Source organism: Hyperoodon ampullatus (genome assembly GCF_949752795.1).
Source record: "Hyperoodon ampullatus genome assembly, chromosome: 9".
Lineage (NCBI taxonomy): Eukaryota > Metazoa > Chordata > Mammalia > Artiodactyla > Ziphiidae > Hyperoodon > Hyperoodon ampullatus.
The window spans coordinates 6,523,903-6,539,701 of NC_136922.1; the positions used below are offsets into that span (position 1 = coordinate 6,523,903).

General features: G+C 37.6%; 1 protein-coding gene across 2 annotated transcripts in view; it reads left to right on the forward strand.

Annotated features, from left to right (window-relative positions):
* Window positions 1–7,832: 7,832 nt before the first annotated feature.
* HGF (hepatocyte growth factor) overlaps window positions 7,833–15,799 on the forward strand; it is a gene marked incomplete at its 3' end in the record, with an annotated part of 78,571 nt that continues 70,604 nt past the window's right edge. For both annotated transcript variants that reach the window (XM_079711784.1, XM_079711785.1), the window contains exon 1: window positions 7,833–7,994. In XM_079711784.1, coding sequence (XP_079567910.1) covers window positions 7,910–7,994 — 85 coding nt within the window. In that variant the 5' untranslated portion in view covers window positions 7,833–7,909. The remainder of the gene's footprint in view (window positions 7,995–15,799) is intronic.

The following is a 15,799-nucleotide window of genomic DNA, read 5'->3' on the forward strand; positions in this document are numbered from 1 at the left end:
CACACATGCCACAACTAAAGATCCCACATGCTGCAAGTGAGACCTGGCGCAGCCTAAATAAATATTTAAAAAATTAAAAAAAAAAAAAGGAGGTGGAGAGGAACATGGGTTAAAGTCCTATGAAGCACCTCAGGGTCTTCTAAAACTGAGCAATGACCCAATTCCTGGAAATCTCCTCCCTTCCCCTAAAACGGTTGGAACAATCCTCCCTCTCATTAGCCTATGAAATTACCCAGCCTGTAAAAACTAACCACCCCATATTTTGGGGACTCTTGCCTTCTGAGATGGCCCAACCACTATCTATGAAGTGTGTATCTCCCTGAATAAACTTGCTTTCACTTAAAAAAATTATTACAACCCTAATTATAATCATTTTGCCAATGAGTAGAGTGAATTAATTTTTCCAGGTTTGCTCAGTAAGTGAAATAATTAGGACTTGAACTAGCTAGTCTTGACTTTGCACTCTTTGCATACATTAAGAAAGAATTAAATAAATCCATAATAAGGAATGTTAAATTGTAGGGCCTTAAGGTTATATATTGTATAGAAATCCTGAACTAAAAATTAAGCAAGACACTGGTTTTTTTTTCTGATAATTAACTTGTCAGATGATGCAGAATAACCATAACATGAAACAGCACTTTGGAGAGTTAGGAAGTTGTTTCTGAGCAAAAAGTCAGGGAAAAACAAACCAAAACAAAACCTAAAACCTGGAAAAAATATTAGTATACCTTTAAACACAAGAAATGTTACAATAAATATATTGTTTTGGGGTTGGATAGAAGAGCTAAAGAAATTATTCTATTTACTTTTAAAAGGAGGTTATGGGGCTTCCCTGATGGCGCAGTGGTTGAGAATCTGTCTGCTAATGCAGGGGACACGGGTTCGGGCCCTGGTCTGGGAGGATCCCACATGCCGCGGAGCAACTGGGCCCGTGAGCCACAACTACTGAGCCTGCGCATCTGGAGCCTGTGCTCCACAACAAGAGAGGTCACGATAGTGAGAGGCCCACACACCGTGATGAAGAGTGGCCCCCGCTAGAGAAAGCCCTCACACAGAAACGAAGACCAAACACAGCAAAAATAAAATAAATTAATTAATAAACTCCTACCCTCAACATCTTCTTAAAAAAAAAAAAAGGAGGTTATAACTTCTCTTATTCATAAAAATAAAAAATAAACGTTTAAGATAGCTATAATCGAGTGTTCTCCATTGTGGGTGTCCTGTTAAATGTCATCACCTATTCAATCAATGAGGTGGAATTCTGTTTTAGAGTTTCAGGGTGAGAACATTTGGTTCGTTCTAGAGTTATTTTTCTCCCTTCATTCAGGATTAGATTAAAGCATTCAGCAACATACTTCATCTGTCCTTTAAGGCTGGCATTCTACATAATTTTGTTATTTTCCCCTAATATTGTGAATTGAAAAAGCATATAAATTTAGCAATTAAAAAAAAAAGTTTCAGGAACCATGAATTTGCCTCCTCATATTCAATGCTGCATTGCCAGTAAAAAGTGATGTTTCTGATGGATTTGGCTCTATAAAGTCTCCAGGGGTCCAGTGAGTACAAATACTCCCAAACTTGAAAGGGGTAAGAAGTCAGCCAAGGACCCTACCATTTAGAATAAGGAGTCCCAGGCTCATAGATTAGGAATTTAAGGGTAAGCTTGCTTAACAACCTAAACCCCATTGCCTTACAAACAAACTAGATAGAAATTCAGTCATTTAAAAAAATTACCAAGGTTATTATATTATATGGGACCATGCTATCATAGCATTAGTTAAATTGCTCTTTAAGTAACTCATAAGTAGGGCCAATAGACCAGATGAGCTATGTACAGTATAGAATATTATAAGGAAAAAACACTCCCCCCCCGCACCCCACAACACACACACATCCACATTCATGCGAAAGTAGTACTCAACCAGGTGAAGCCTTTTTCTCTCAAGTTTGAAATATAATTCCTGGTATTGAGTGCCATCTGGTAAACGGAGTTGCCCTCAGATACCACCAAGACCACAATAAACATGCAACATGTACATATAATAAAAAGGAAACCTCAATTTTATTGTGTGGCTTTTTAGATGTAAAAAATAAATGGATCAAACAGTTGCTTTGAAAAATTCCTTATTGTGAATATTTGTTTTCTTACACTAATAATTTTTTCACTGCTGGATTCTAAACACAGAAAAAAAGACATGATTCCCTAACTTCATACATTTTACTAATATGCCAGTGTCCAACGTACCAGGTGTGGAATACTTAGGCTTTATAAGTTTGGGGGCACTTCAGATTTAGAAAAGCAACCAACACCTGGAAATACATAAAAGCTGGCCTCTAAACACAAGGTGATGAGTGTTAGTTAACTAGGCCCCCTGGATTCAAAGAATGGCCCCTCGCGGCTCAAAAAAGAAAAATGAAAATGCAGCATCATAGAGTTTAGTTTTAGCTCAGATTTCCTGGTGTTCTCTATGCCTATCTTCTCTTTACTCCCCAAAAGCAAGGAACAGCTCTAATCATGACTGTCCTTTTGGTTTTAGAAGAATTTTTTCTAACATACCCTGCTATTGCTTTATAGACATTAATGAACTGCATGAAGAAAAATGAAGATTTCTGCTTAAGTATGTATGATACATTTCTACAGAAAAAATAACCCTGCTTTTTTACACACTTGACCATTCTTACCTTGTGATATGTTACTGTCATTTTCCTGGATGTTGCCTTGTGGTCTTAACACAAATTCTGCAGCAGATTTCCTGGGAGTGTGGAAAAGTCAGGGGTAAGGTTTGAGCCTATGATTTGATTGCGTAAACATTAACCTTTTTAGTGGTAAATCAATGTTGAATTAACTTTAAAAACCTTACGTTACATCTATAATGCATCCTAAAGTCCTGCCAGGGGTTTTCAAGTTGGTTATTTTTTTAAAAAATGTAATAGAGAAAGACCTGCCACATTCCCAGAGATGCTCTACTTGAATGTATGGGTTGTATCACATTCCTTAGTAGACAGGTGTTTTGTTAAAAATACCTATTTTAAAACCTTTTTCTCGTGACAAATGTTTCTGTGCTTGTGTCTGTCCTGTGTGCCTGACATATCTTCTGAACGATGACCTGTCTTCTGTTCAAAAGACAAAGTAATTTGGAGTCCTATTATACTTGTTCAAACTATGTAAAATACTAATAGAAAGAAAGTTGGGGGGTTTCAAAGTAAATGTCACCAATGTACAGATTAACTTTTAGTATTCTTTTTCTTTCATCTTTAACAGCCATTGTTTTGCTCTACACCTCTGCTTGAGCCTACAATCACATTAAAATGACATTTAAATGACATCTTAGACTAGGTAAACATTATCTAATAGAACTTTCTGCAATGATGGAAATATTCCATATCTGCATTGTTCATGATGGGAGCGACATACATTTGACCGTTGAGTATTTGAAACATTGATAGTGCAACTTTGAAAGTTTAGTTTTAATTTTACTTAAGTTTTTACATAGCCACATATGGCTTGTGGCTAACATGCTGACAGCACAGGGTGAGGTTTGTACGTGGCCATTGTACCGTGTCTTGAAGAAATTTTCAAGTAAACATGCTATCCTGCCTACTTTTATCATATTGTTTTCTGATTCTGCTTCACTTATTTATAAATGTTTTCTATCTGATCCAAAGTTTTAGTTGAACTAGTACTCAGTGTTAGACACTTTTAAATTTTGTTTTCTGAAAAGCAATTACCCAAGAACCATTTTCTATCCCTAGAACATACACTCCTTCACTAGGAGCTACTGTTAAAGGTACCTGTGTCTCAGTCTTTTTGAGCAGCTACAACAAAACACCACAGAGTGGGTAGGTGATAAAGAGCAGAAATTTATTTCCCACAGTTCTGGAGGTTGGAATTTCAAGATCAGGGCACCAGCAGATTTGGTGTCTAGTGAAGGCCTACTTTCTGCTTCATAGATGGTGCCTTCTTTCTGTGTCCTCACGTGGTGGAAGAGGCAAGGAATCTCTCTGGAGTCTCCTTTATAAAGGCACTAACCCCTTTCCCAAAGCACCTCCCAAAGACTCTACATCCTAATACTATCATCTTTGGGGGTTAAGGTTTCAATATTTGAATTTTGGGGGTGACACAAACATTCAGATGGTAGCACCTTGGATATAAGTCAAGGCAAATTAATGTGTTGACCAACATTTTATGTACATACTCTGAAATGAGCTGTATTATCCAAAGGAAATCAATACAAATCATAATGAATTTTGCAATATTTCCTACATTAAAGGTAATCAACACGATTGTTTACTGGTGAGGCCCACAGATGAAAAATTACCATTTAGACGGTGGAACAAATAAGTAGGGAAAGAATGAGAAGATATGGTTGCATGGGAAAGATAAGCCATCTCAAAGATGACACAGGCACTTTTTTTCTTACGTTGAAGGCAAGAATTGCATAAAAGTATAGTGACCACTAAAGAATTCATATAAGTAGAATAATGAAATTTTAAAGCTAGGAAGAAGGTTGGAAATCTTTCAGTCTGGATCTGTCAGTGTGGCATAGTATTTGATAGCAGTGACTTGACACCTCGATAGCTGTGGTTTAGAATCGCATGCTATTGGCAGTTTAACCTAAAGTGAGTTACTTATCATCTCTAAATCTCAGTTTGTTTTTAATCTGTAAATCAGAGACAATAATAATACTTACCTCTTATACTTATATAGCTTCTGTTCAGGGGTGGGTGGGTAAGTGAGATAACACATTTGAAATGTTGAGCCAAGTATCAATACTGGTACAGAGTGTCCCACTTTAGAGGTAGGGAAACTGAGTTTTAGGGAGATTAATTAACTTTCTCAATTAGTAACTGGGATTTGAAACCAGGCATACGACTAAACTGAGTCTACAGGAGTAGTAGTAGCAAATAGAATGGTACCACGCCTGTGCCAATCACTTAATAAATGAAATGACTAGTCCAAGAGTGCAGAACTCATTAGTGGTCTGCAGAGCACAAAGTCCTATCAGTGTCACTCTGATGTAAATAGATGCAAACATCACTGGTGCTTGAGAAACAGGAGGCTTTTGACGACAAAGACCTTTTTTTTTTTTTTTTTTTCCTTTTTGGGGGGGAACCAAGTGCAGGCTTAAAAAAAAACGACAGTGGCATACATTTTTCCATTCAATCCATACAGTTTACATGGAATACTAGAAACCTTAAACTTATGAAAAATTTAAAATGATATTATATGGGCAATGAGTATCCATCCTGTATTTAAGTAATTACACAAATTGTAGCATTTAAAGTACTCTCCTTATATTTTCTGTTTCATCAAAAATTATTCAGAAACAGTTTTGGGGATTTACACAGTTTAACACCTAAGGAGTATAAAGGTAAGAGCAGGGCATGGGGAAAACATCATTATTATAATTTAGAAAGAAAAAGAGACTGTATTATCAAGACAAAGTAAAGTAACAGCACAATTCATTATTTTATTTGTGTATTTTATCATAGTTTTGGGAAATTTTAAATTGTTTATATTTTGGTTTGTTTTGTAAATTATTATTAAGCATCTCCTATGTTTGGTCTTAGGCTAATTTTAGTGATCATAATCTTGTACAAAACACATGTGGTACTTCTTATGAGGTTTACAGAAGTTAACCCCATCCTATGGGTTGTGACCAACAATGTTCAACTCTCCCACCTGAATCTTTATTCCTTTGGGATCTTGAACAAGTTATTTAAGAATAAAAATAATTTACTTAAGTTTCCTCAACTATAAAATGGGAATTATAATAATTCTTTTTAATGTAGGTTTATTGTAAGGATTAAATAAGAATCTTTTTAAGAGTACTTGGTACAATGCTTAGCATACACTAAAAACTCAATGCACATTAGCTGTCATTTCAATATACATAAACCAAATAACCTGTCAGAATAGAAATATAAATAACTCTAAATAAGGTTAAGCATTTATTATATTTAATGTGCCAATAAAATTTGTGAAAATGTGCGACCTGTTAAATAAATTTATTCAATTTCTTTTCAGGGCCCTGAATCTCTTATCCAGGACAGATTTTGCACCAAGCTATAATGATAATTGCAATTATGCTTATGGCCCTGATTCTGTTTTCTGAGAAAGAGAAAACAAATAGAAAGACTGATCTTCATTCTTTACCTATAAGAATTTACTTACAGAAAAATCTAGCTTCTTTAAAAGGCATCTGAATCCCTAGTAAAGCACAGGAGATACCATGTGGCAATTCAGAACCATGGTCACGCAATACACTGAGAAAATGATCCAAGAGAAGGATTAACAACAGGAAAAGGTAGGATGAAGTGGATTCCTCCAAACTAGTTCTTAATCACTAGCTTCTCTAGCTCTCCCCCAACCTTAGGTTCTTTCTGGAGGTGGGGGTGGACTGAACTGGAGGATGAGGAGTGAGAACTGTGCAGGGAAGGCTGTCTGTGGGTGGTTTTAATTTCACCCACTACCATCTCTGTACAGCTGCACACTGCTCCAGAGACATTCCACAATATGCCCACTTTCCTTTCTTCTGTGGACAGAGACACTGCTCCTACCTGTACCCATTTCAGAGATACGCAGGGGCAACTATCCCTCCAAATCCATTAAAAATAAAGCAAGCTCTTACCTAAAGTAATCAAAGCAGCACCTCAAGGTGCAAAGACAAATCTCTAGATAATAAGTGTCTGTCCCTTATCTCCACCGCCACCCCAATGAAAGCTCGTCTTCTCTCCACTTAGATTTAGGGAGGCTGCTGAGCGCATGCAGGCGGGATGGAGCTGGAGAAGAGAGGGGTATGAATTATTTATGAATTCAACCCCCTTGACAGATTTCCAGTGAAAGTTAGTCTTAGAAGTTACCCACATGTGTGAGTGAGTGTGTATGTGTGTGTGTGTGCACAAGAACATGTAATCCGTGCCACATTTCTCTGTCAGGGAGAGGCAGTGGGTAATCCCAATGTCTTAGACATTTTAAGAAGAGTGCATGACCAGATTTTATCACAAACCCCAAATCAGTCACATTTCTTCTATGTGCTTTTGGTACCTTTGTGGTGACTGGGGAGCTTAGCTCAGCTTCTGAAAAAAGCTATCTGCTTTGAGCCCATTGGGCAGTGGCAATTTTCCTGCCAGACACTGTGGGTGCTTTTGTTTTGCTTGTATATTTATTTTTACCCCACAATAACATACCCTTTTCTCACCGGATCTCTTGCTACCTGGGCTGGACCTGTCTGCGCTCTGCCTGCCAGCCTGCCTTCCCACCTCCTTCCCGGACTCGGACCACCTGGGGAGCCTGTGTCCGTGTTTGGAATCCCTGGGTTGCTCTAGCAGTGAAACGAGAGAGGTTAGGAGCTGACGCACATTTGACAGAAAGTCAGTGCTTTGCTTTCTTCTTATGCTGCTTCCCCTTCCTCTTTTCCCAAACAGAGATGTAAACACGTGTATTTTCCTGTTTAAATTTAGCGAATTGGTCCTCTGCCTGTGCCTTGATTTAGCTACTGGGCTGAGCCTTGCTTCCCTGCTCGGATAGGAGCCACTGGGATCTGGAGCTCCAACTTCCAAATGGAAGCTGGCCCCAGGCCAGGTGACCTTCTCTTTGTAAGTTTCTTTCCTCAGCAGAGTGGGGGTGGGGTCGTGGGGAGCTGGGATCTGTTTGGTGCTGTTGGGGGGTGGGGGGTGGTGAGGAAGGGAGGGGGGTGGAAGAGAGTAAAGGGCTGTTGTTAAACAGTTTCTTACCGTAAGAGGGAGTTCAGACCTAGATCTTTCCAGTTAATCACACAACAAACTTAGCTCATCGCAATAAAAAGCAGCTCAGAGCCGACGGGCTCTTCTAGGCACTGAGTCGCAACAGGATTCTTTCACGCAGGCATCGCCAGCGGGGTCCGCCAGCACATCCAGCAGCACCATGTGGGTGACCAAACTTCTGCCAGTCCTGCTGCTGCAGCACGTCCTCCACCTTCTCCTGTTTCCCATTGCCATCCCCTATGCAGGTTAGTTTTCTCTTTTCTTCCTTCTGGTTCTTCTTTAACCCTCTCTTGCTAACATTTCCTTTTCCTAACGCTCTCTTTACCCGATTCCCAGCATCCTTTCTTAACTCTGTATGTGGTATGGGTTTTTAAAAAAATCTCTCATTCAGCTTTCTTTTGACATTCTCTTTCTGTTTGAAAAGCATTTAAAAAGATACCTAGCATCCCCTCTGTTGTTTCCATTCCCCTCCCCATTGATCCAGCCCCCTCTCACTTGGCCTGACAGTCAGGCATGGTGGGATGGGAGGGAGATGCTAACACTGGCTGAACTTTGCTGGTTTGGATAAATTTAAAGCTGAAGGGTGGGGGGAGAGTGATGGTCAGTACTGCAGGGACATGTTTTTTTTGTTTGTTTTTTTTTTTCCCCAGAGGAGAATTTTCCATGACAATCTACTACCCCACATCACTCAGTCAACATTCAGGGCCAAATTATGACTTAATACAGGTTTTCATTTGGAGAAGGCAGATTAAAGTCTGAGTATATGCATGTTATAAAAATGAAAGAGAAAGCCTCTCTCCTAAGGTCTCATTCTTTCTGGGTATGGATGCCTGCCCTTTTGAAACTGCAGGGCCAAGGAGGCAAAAATTGTGTGACTCTGATTATAGCGGTAGAAATGCTCCTTTCAGTCTCCCATTTTCTCCCCAGAATTTACAGGTTGGGAAGGAGTTGCTTGGGAGTTCATATTGCCTGGAAGTTTAGAGGTTTCATTTGCTGCTTTGGGAAGTTTTCTGTTGTTATCAGGGCAAGAGGAAACATCTGTATTTGGTTGTATTATCATTGTCGTGGCTGGGATGCCAACGGGAGAAGGTAGTGAGCATCATGGGTGGGCACAGGGGAATAAAAGAATGGAATAAATGCCCAGACAGTAGACATAGTTTTTTTAATAATATAAGACAGAGAACTGAAATATATCTCAGTTATATCTTTTGAGATAAGTTAAATAGGACATTTATCAGACCTCCAATCTAGTTTCCAATGTAATAAATACAAAGGTTGAAAACACCAAGAATTTGCAAAATGACAAGGAAAATCAGTCCCACCTGGCTTTCTTCGATTTTGTGATGTGTCCCTTTTGGAAAACAACACTGTGTGGGAAGTGTCAGTTCAAGAACATTTATGTTAGATTTCTGAAGAGGTGAAAAAAAAAAGTTCAATCTAGTAGGTTATCACCTTTGAGATGGGTCATGTTAAAATTGATTCTTATATGACATTGCTGGTTTGTGGGATTTTGAGTATAAATTGAAATGACAGCTAATATTTTGAGGAGTTTCATTTTCAAAGATCAAAATGTTGATGGGCTGAAGTAGAATATGGTTACCTGGAATCATCTGTGCTTATGCATGGGGAACACAGTGTGGAAAATCCAAACAGTAGATCAACCATAGACAATGTCTATTTGTTTTTGGCATGCATTGAGAAGTTTTGGCAGGAGATATACATTTGTAATTATATTTCATTTTGGCTAATGTTGAAATGACTGAGGTTCCTGAGGATAGGGGGAATGCAGCCCAAGAGTATGCTGCAGGCAAGGAGAGGCCAGTTGGGAATTACAAGTAATAGAATAATTCCTAAAGTGGATAATGCTAAAATTGTTAACAAAAGAGGGTCTGCCTTTGTCTGGGTGGCAACGTTATTTTGATAGTTTTTTTAAAAATTACATTCTTCAAAGTGGAAAACATTGATAGTCCTCTTAGAACATACAAAGAAAGTCTGTTCTTTTTTATATCACCTAACATTGAACATTTAGAATTTTGTTGTTACTTGCTTCGGTTATACTTTTTGATTTAGCTTATGAGTCTTCTTTTTTACCTATTGTGAAATAAGACAATATTTTAAAAGAAGTGGATACTATAATGAGGTGACAACCAGTTATGAGCAGAATATATTATGGAGATATTTTTAGAAAAGTTTCAAAAAACGTAAAGAAATGTTCAATATAATAGACCCAAGCCATCTTTATAGGAATTGGTTTACATAGGATTATCCTCTATCCACTCCCACCTACACTGAATACAAATATCCAATCCCCTCTAACAACAACAACAAAACATTAAATGAGCACCTACTATCAAGGAGCCTGTGGGAGATGTACAGATGAACAAGTGAGAAAGAAACCTACATTTGTTTTTTGTTTTGTTTTGTTTTGTTTCTTTTACTGACTCTCCACCCCAATAGCTACATTTTCTAAAAACGTTTTATTGGCGTATAATTGCTTTAAAATGGTGTGTTAGTTTCTGCTTTATAACAAAGTGAATCAGCTATACATATACGTATATCTCCATATCTCCTCCCTCTTGCGTCTCCCTCCCACCCTCCCTATCCCACCCTTCTAGGTGGTCACAAAGCACCGAGCTGATCTCCCTGTGCTATGTGGCTGCTTCCCACTAGCTATCTACTTTACATTTCGTAGTGTGTATATGTCCATGCCACTCTCTCACTTTATCCCAGCTTACCCTTCCCCCTCCCCGTGTCCTCAAGTCCATTCTCTACGTCTGCGTCTTTATTCCTGTCCTGCCCCTAGGTTCTTCAGGATGATTTTTTTTTTTTTTTTAGATTCCATATATATGTGTTAGCATATGGTATTTGTTTTTCTCTTTCTGACTTACTTCACACTATATGGCAGATGCTAGGTCCATCTACCTCACTACAAATAACTCAATTGCATTTCTTTTTATGGCTGAGTAATATTCCATTGTGTATATGTGCCACATCTTCTTTATCCATTCATCTGTCAATGGACACTTAGGTTGCTTCCATGTCCTGGCTATGGTAAATAGAGCTGCAATGAACATTGTGGTACATGACTCTCTTTGAATTATGGTTTTCTCAGGGTATATGCCCAGTAGTGGGATTGCTGGGTCATATGATAGCTCTATTTTTAGTTTTTTGAGGAACCTGCATACTGTTCTCCATAGTAGCTGCATCAATTTACATTCCCTCCAACAGTGCAGAAGGGTTCCCTTTTCACCACACCCTCTCCAGCATTTATTGTTTATAGATATTTTGATGAAGAAACCTACATTTGTTGAGTGACTGTTATGGACCAAGTTCTAAAACAAAGCTTATTTAATTCTAATAAGATTGGCATTATTGGATTGACTCATCTTACATGAGGAAACTGAAGTTAAAGAACTTAATTTTTTTTCTTATATCTTACATATTGGATAGAGCTGAGATTCCTCCCCAAATCTATGTGAATGAAATATGCAATGTGCATTTTTCCCTTTTATTTATATTGAATACAGCAGCAGTGAAATCAACTGAAACTCACTTTAAAAAATCCATTTTGCTAAGTAATATAAGAACAATTCTGTGCTAGAAGTATTATTATGTTATGGTTGAGAGTTCATTTCTAGCTCAGAAGATCAAACCAGGTTTAGGAAGTATGCAGTACTCAAGTTGAGTGTGAAAATACAGGTAATAGTACGGTCAGTACTTAAGTCAGGGGAACACAAAGTGGCCGAAGGTACTGAAGTGAGAAAGTATAAGGACAGGCAATCATGCAGGGCTGGTGTACTGAGTACCTGAGGAGGAGGAGTATGGCCTGGGTTTGGAAAAGTAAGATAGACTAGCATGTATGCTTGAATATAACGCTAAATTACACTATTTTAAACATTATGGGTCACAGCTGGAAGTTTTTGAGTTGACAAGATACCTGACTGAAGTGTGGTTGGCTTAGTTGGTGTGTGGAGGAGAGCTGCAGGCAGAAACAGACAGTGAAGGAAGAGACCAGGAGGAGGATGAATGAGGAAGTGGCACGGAAGTAGAAGGAGGGAAATATCTAGGGAGGTCCCCGTTCTCACACTGAACATCATTTCATTTGTAAATCTTTTTGGAAGAGATACTTATGCTGCTTCTCAAATACCAACATTTGATTTAAATCTGACTTGATCCCTTCTTGACATCTTTATTTATGATATTGTTCCCTTCCCTAAAGAAGGGATGAAAATTGTCCACTTGTGACACCCAAGTCCTAGATAATAGAAATGAAGATTTGGACTTGTATTTATGATTTTTGCCTTTGGGAAGTAAATCTCCAGTCACCACCACTCCCTTCCATTAATTATTTGTGTACTTTCATCTTAACATCTTGCCACTTCAAGCTGTTAATCACTAATCATGTGGGTAGATTTCTCAGAATCTGTGGAGCCAGATTCCTGCTTCTTTCCACACCCTGCAAATCCTTTCCTTCGCAGGATTTTTCTTTGAAGTCAATGGTTAGTCCATACAGAGAAGAAAATATATGAGGTACTGAGAGAAATGAGTGTGAGGCCCAGGGACCAGAGGGAGAAATGTGTCTTTCTTCAAGCACCTTGATACATTTGACCCTACTTTCTGTTTGTAGCTTTTCACTAAGAGCCTAATGATTTCAGTTTTAAAATAGGGACTTTGGTTTCTTCAGGAAACATAGCTACAGAATGTTTTCCCATACTGAGGGAAGAGGGAAAAGGAGTTGCAATTTAAAATATAAGAAAGCGTGACAAAGTTGCAGTGATCTCTTACCCTTTGATTTCATTTCAATGTTTTGTTTATAAACTTCAACTAGCAGTCATGCACAGAAAATAGCAGGGAAAAATCTGATCCAAAGATATTTTTGAGTTTCTTCCCAAATTAAGCTTGTCTTTTAACTGTTGGTAAAACAAGCATCAGTTGTTAATACATGTGGAAGAGAAAGTGAAAAGTATTTTCAGCAAAGGAATTTTATTTTCAGATGCTGTTTTTGAATGACTTCTGTTTTGAATTTTTCTTTTATTGAAGAAGGAATTAACTTTGTTGATGTGTGGATTACATGACGTACAACTAGCTTGAACTTCGCATTTTTGAATAATTAGTTACTGGCCTAATGATATGACTGAATTATAAGGGAAAGCTTCTAAGTCATGAGAAATAAAGAGTGAGAAGGGAATCTTAGTATCTGGTTCTGATTGCCCCTGATTAGATTTGTAGCCCCAGACAAGCTTTTCTCTCCTATTTATTATCTAGTAAAGGGAAATCATAGATTTATTTGCTTTTCAGGATACTTTTTGATCTTTAGATGAAAGGTAGTGATTGAAAGTTTATCAGCAAGCAAGAGTAGACTATTTTTATGAGGTACAGCCAGGCATTAACACATTTCAATAGGACAGCTGAGGATCTGCAGAATTAAATATAATCAACGATCCCACAGAAAAACTTTTCTCTAGTCATCCTCAGTGGCTTCCTTCACGTTGTATGGTTCTGAGAAAAGAAACCAGAGCATTGACCAGGTATTCTATTTTATTTGGTAATTGGTAAAATACATGTCTGAACTCAATGCTTGTCTTAGACTTTTAAAATTTAGTTTTATGTTCTTCTCTCACACTTAAACATAGGTAATAAATACATAATACATTAGGCCAATTTTAATTCTATACCTTTAGTTAATTGAATTTATTTTATATATATGTGTATATATACACATATATATGTATATATATACACATATATATACATATATAAATACATATATATATATATACACATATATATATACCACAGTTTTTCCACTTTGGCAGATAGTTTTTTGAATAGATTTTCTGTGTCCATTAACCACTATTTGTTTCTGAGAAGTATTCCAATTTATACAGGAATTCAGATGATTTTTATGCTGTGAAACATTTCACAGCACCTAAGAAATAGTGCACTAATGTCAAAAGAAGCGGAAACTCTTAGTGGAGAAACTTATCTCCCATTAACATGGTCCTGTGGCAGAAACCAAAAAAAAATTTTTTTTTTTTTTTTTGGCTGTATGTGGGCCTCTCACTGTTGTGGCCTCTCCCGTTGCGGAGCACAGGCTCCAGACGCGCAGGCTCAGCGGCCATGGCTCACGGGCCCAGCCACTCCACGGCATCTGGGATCCTCCCGGACCGGGGCACGAACCCGCGTCCCCTGCATCGGCAGGCGGACTCTCAACCACTGCGCCACCAGGGAAGCCCAGAAACCAAAATTTGAAAAGAATAATACCACTTCTTTGCTTGGGAGAATAACGGTTTCTTCTCTTATGCCAGAAATTAAAGGATGAAATTTGAAAAACAAAACTAAAACTTTGCATATTCATAACATTTTTAACCCAAATTGATTTCCAAATGATTATAGTTTAAATATCTCCTTTTAGTTCAAATGTAATATAACTTTCATTTTGTAAATTGAGTAATGGGATATTAGCATTTAAGGTAATTAAACAAAGTCACTTGGTAAGTCAATAAGAATGCCAGAATTATCATCAGTCTGCTAATGTTATGCAAGGCATTTGGTCCACACTCAATAAATAACATGTTGATGGATTATTTGGTTGACTGAATTTCTATGTTAAAATGTCTTTTAAATTATATCTGTTCTACCATAGCCATTCCATCTTATAGGGCAAAGAAAAGTTGAAGAAAAGAAAAGAGAAGAAAATGAAAGCATTATTACAGAAATTAGTACCAGTCTTTTGGGGACTGTGTTCTGGAGTTTTATAGAGAACCAGAAATTTAGAGGAATTCATGTTTTCTCTTATTTACTGTGGACTTCAGGTTAGGATAGATATTAATGGGTAGCATCTGCATGTTTAATAAAACAACTGGAGCCAGTGGTTGCTGGCAGACTTAAGAGTATGATGCTATTCTTGGTACCTCTGTTAAGCCATATTTCCAAATTTTCTACAGAAAAATTTTCACCCTCTTTTCTTGGCACATTTCACCACATTTAAAGACAAGAAGTGATTTCCTGTTCTGCCATCCAAGTTACTTCTCTACTGACAGCTTTAACCAAATCTTCAGAAACTGTTTACAAGCCGTTATTTCCACATGCTTTCTTAGCAAGTCTTAGAGAGAGATGGCATCATACGTGTTTAAGAGTGGGGGCTCTGAAGCCAGGCAGCTGGACTTTCAATCAGATCTTCTAAGTCGTCAATTTTCCCCTGTGTCTTGGTTTCGTATCTTAAAAATATACGTATTATTACTGCCTTTGTTATAAGGGTATTCAAATGAATTGACAGGCAGGGGAGGGGCACAGTTATGTCCATCCTTGTTCTACAACAGCTGCAATCTCTTAGACAATTTGATCCTCATTGTGAAGAGGTGATTATCATTAGAAACCAGGTAACTTTGGGCAAATTAAGAATGAAGAAGCAAGTTCTTCATATTCTAAAGTTATCCATAAGATTAAGTCTCTTGGGATGTTTTAGCTTTGCTCTTCAGCTTTTTAATAGGAGGCTTCATGCTATCTAGGGGCCTGGTAAAATACTTTGATGAAGAAAAATGATATTGCTACATTAAAGGATGAAGTTTTACATACGTTTGATTTACAACATTTGGCTTGATTTCAAAACAAACACTTCAGTGATACTGAGAAATAGTGCCCAAAAGCACAGAAAACACTTATGTAGGAAATGAAAGGGCTAAAATATAAATAATATGAAATACTTTAAAGACCAAGTCAGAAGAATTTACCCAGTGCACCATTTTTAGTGAGAAGTTTCTCACCTGTCATTGAATTGGCTTATCTAATTAGTACTATAACTTACATAAGGACCAATTGTAGAAGGAAATGACAGATTTAATTATAGAGCATGATATGATATGTCCTGGCACTTCCTTTCATACTGTTTGGAGAATACCATGTTATTTATTTCTTAAGAGTGAACTCTGTCCTAATTTTTAAAAGCATCCTTCATTTGAAAGAATGTAGATGAATGACTCTGCATGTGAAGTTATTTTTTCTTCACTGATTAACTATTCCTCTCTTGCTCTTAAGTATCTGAGAGTAT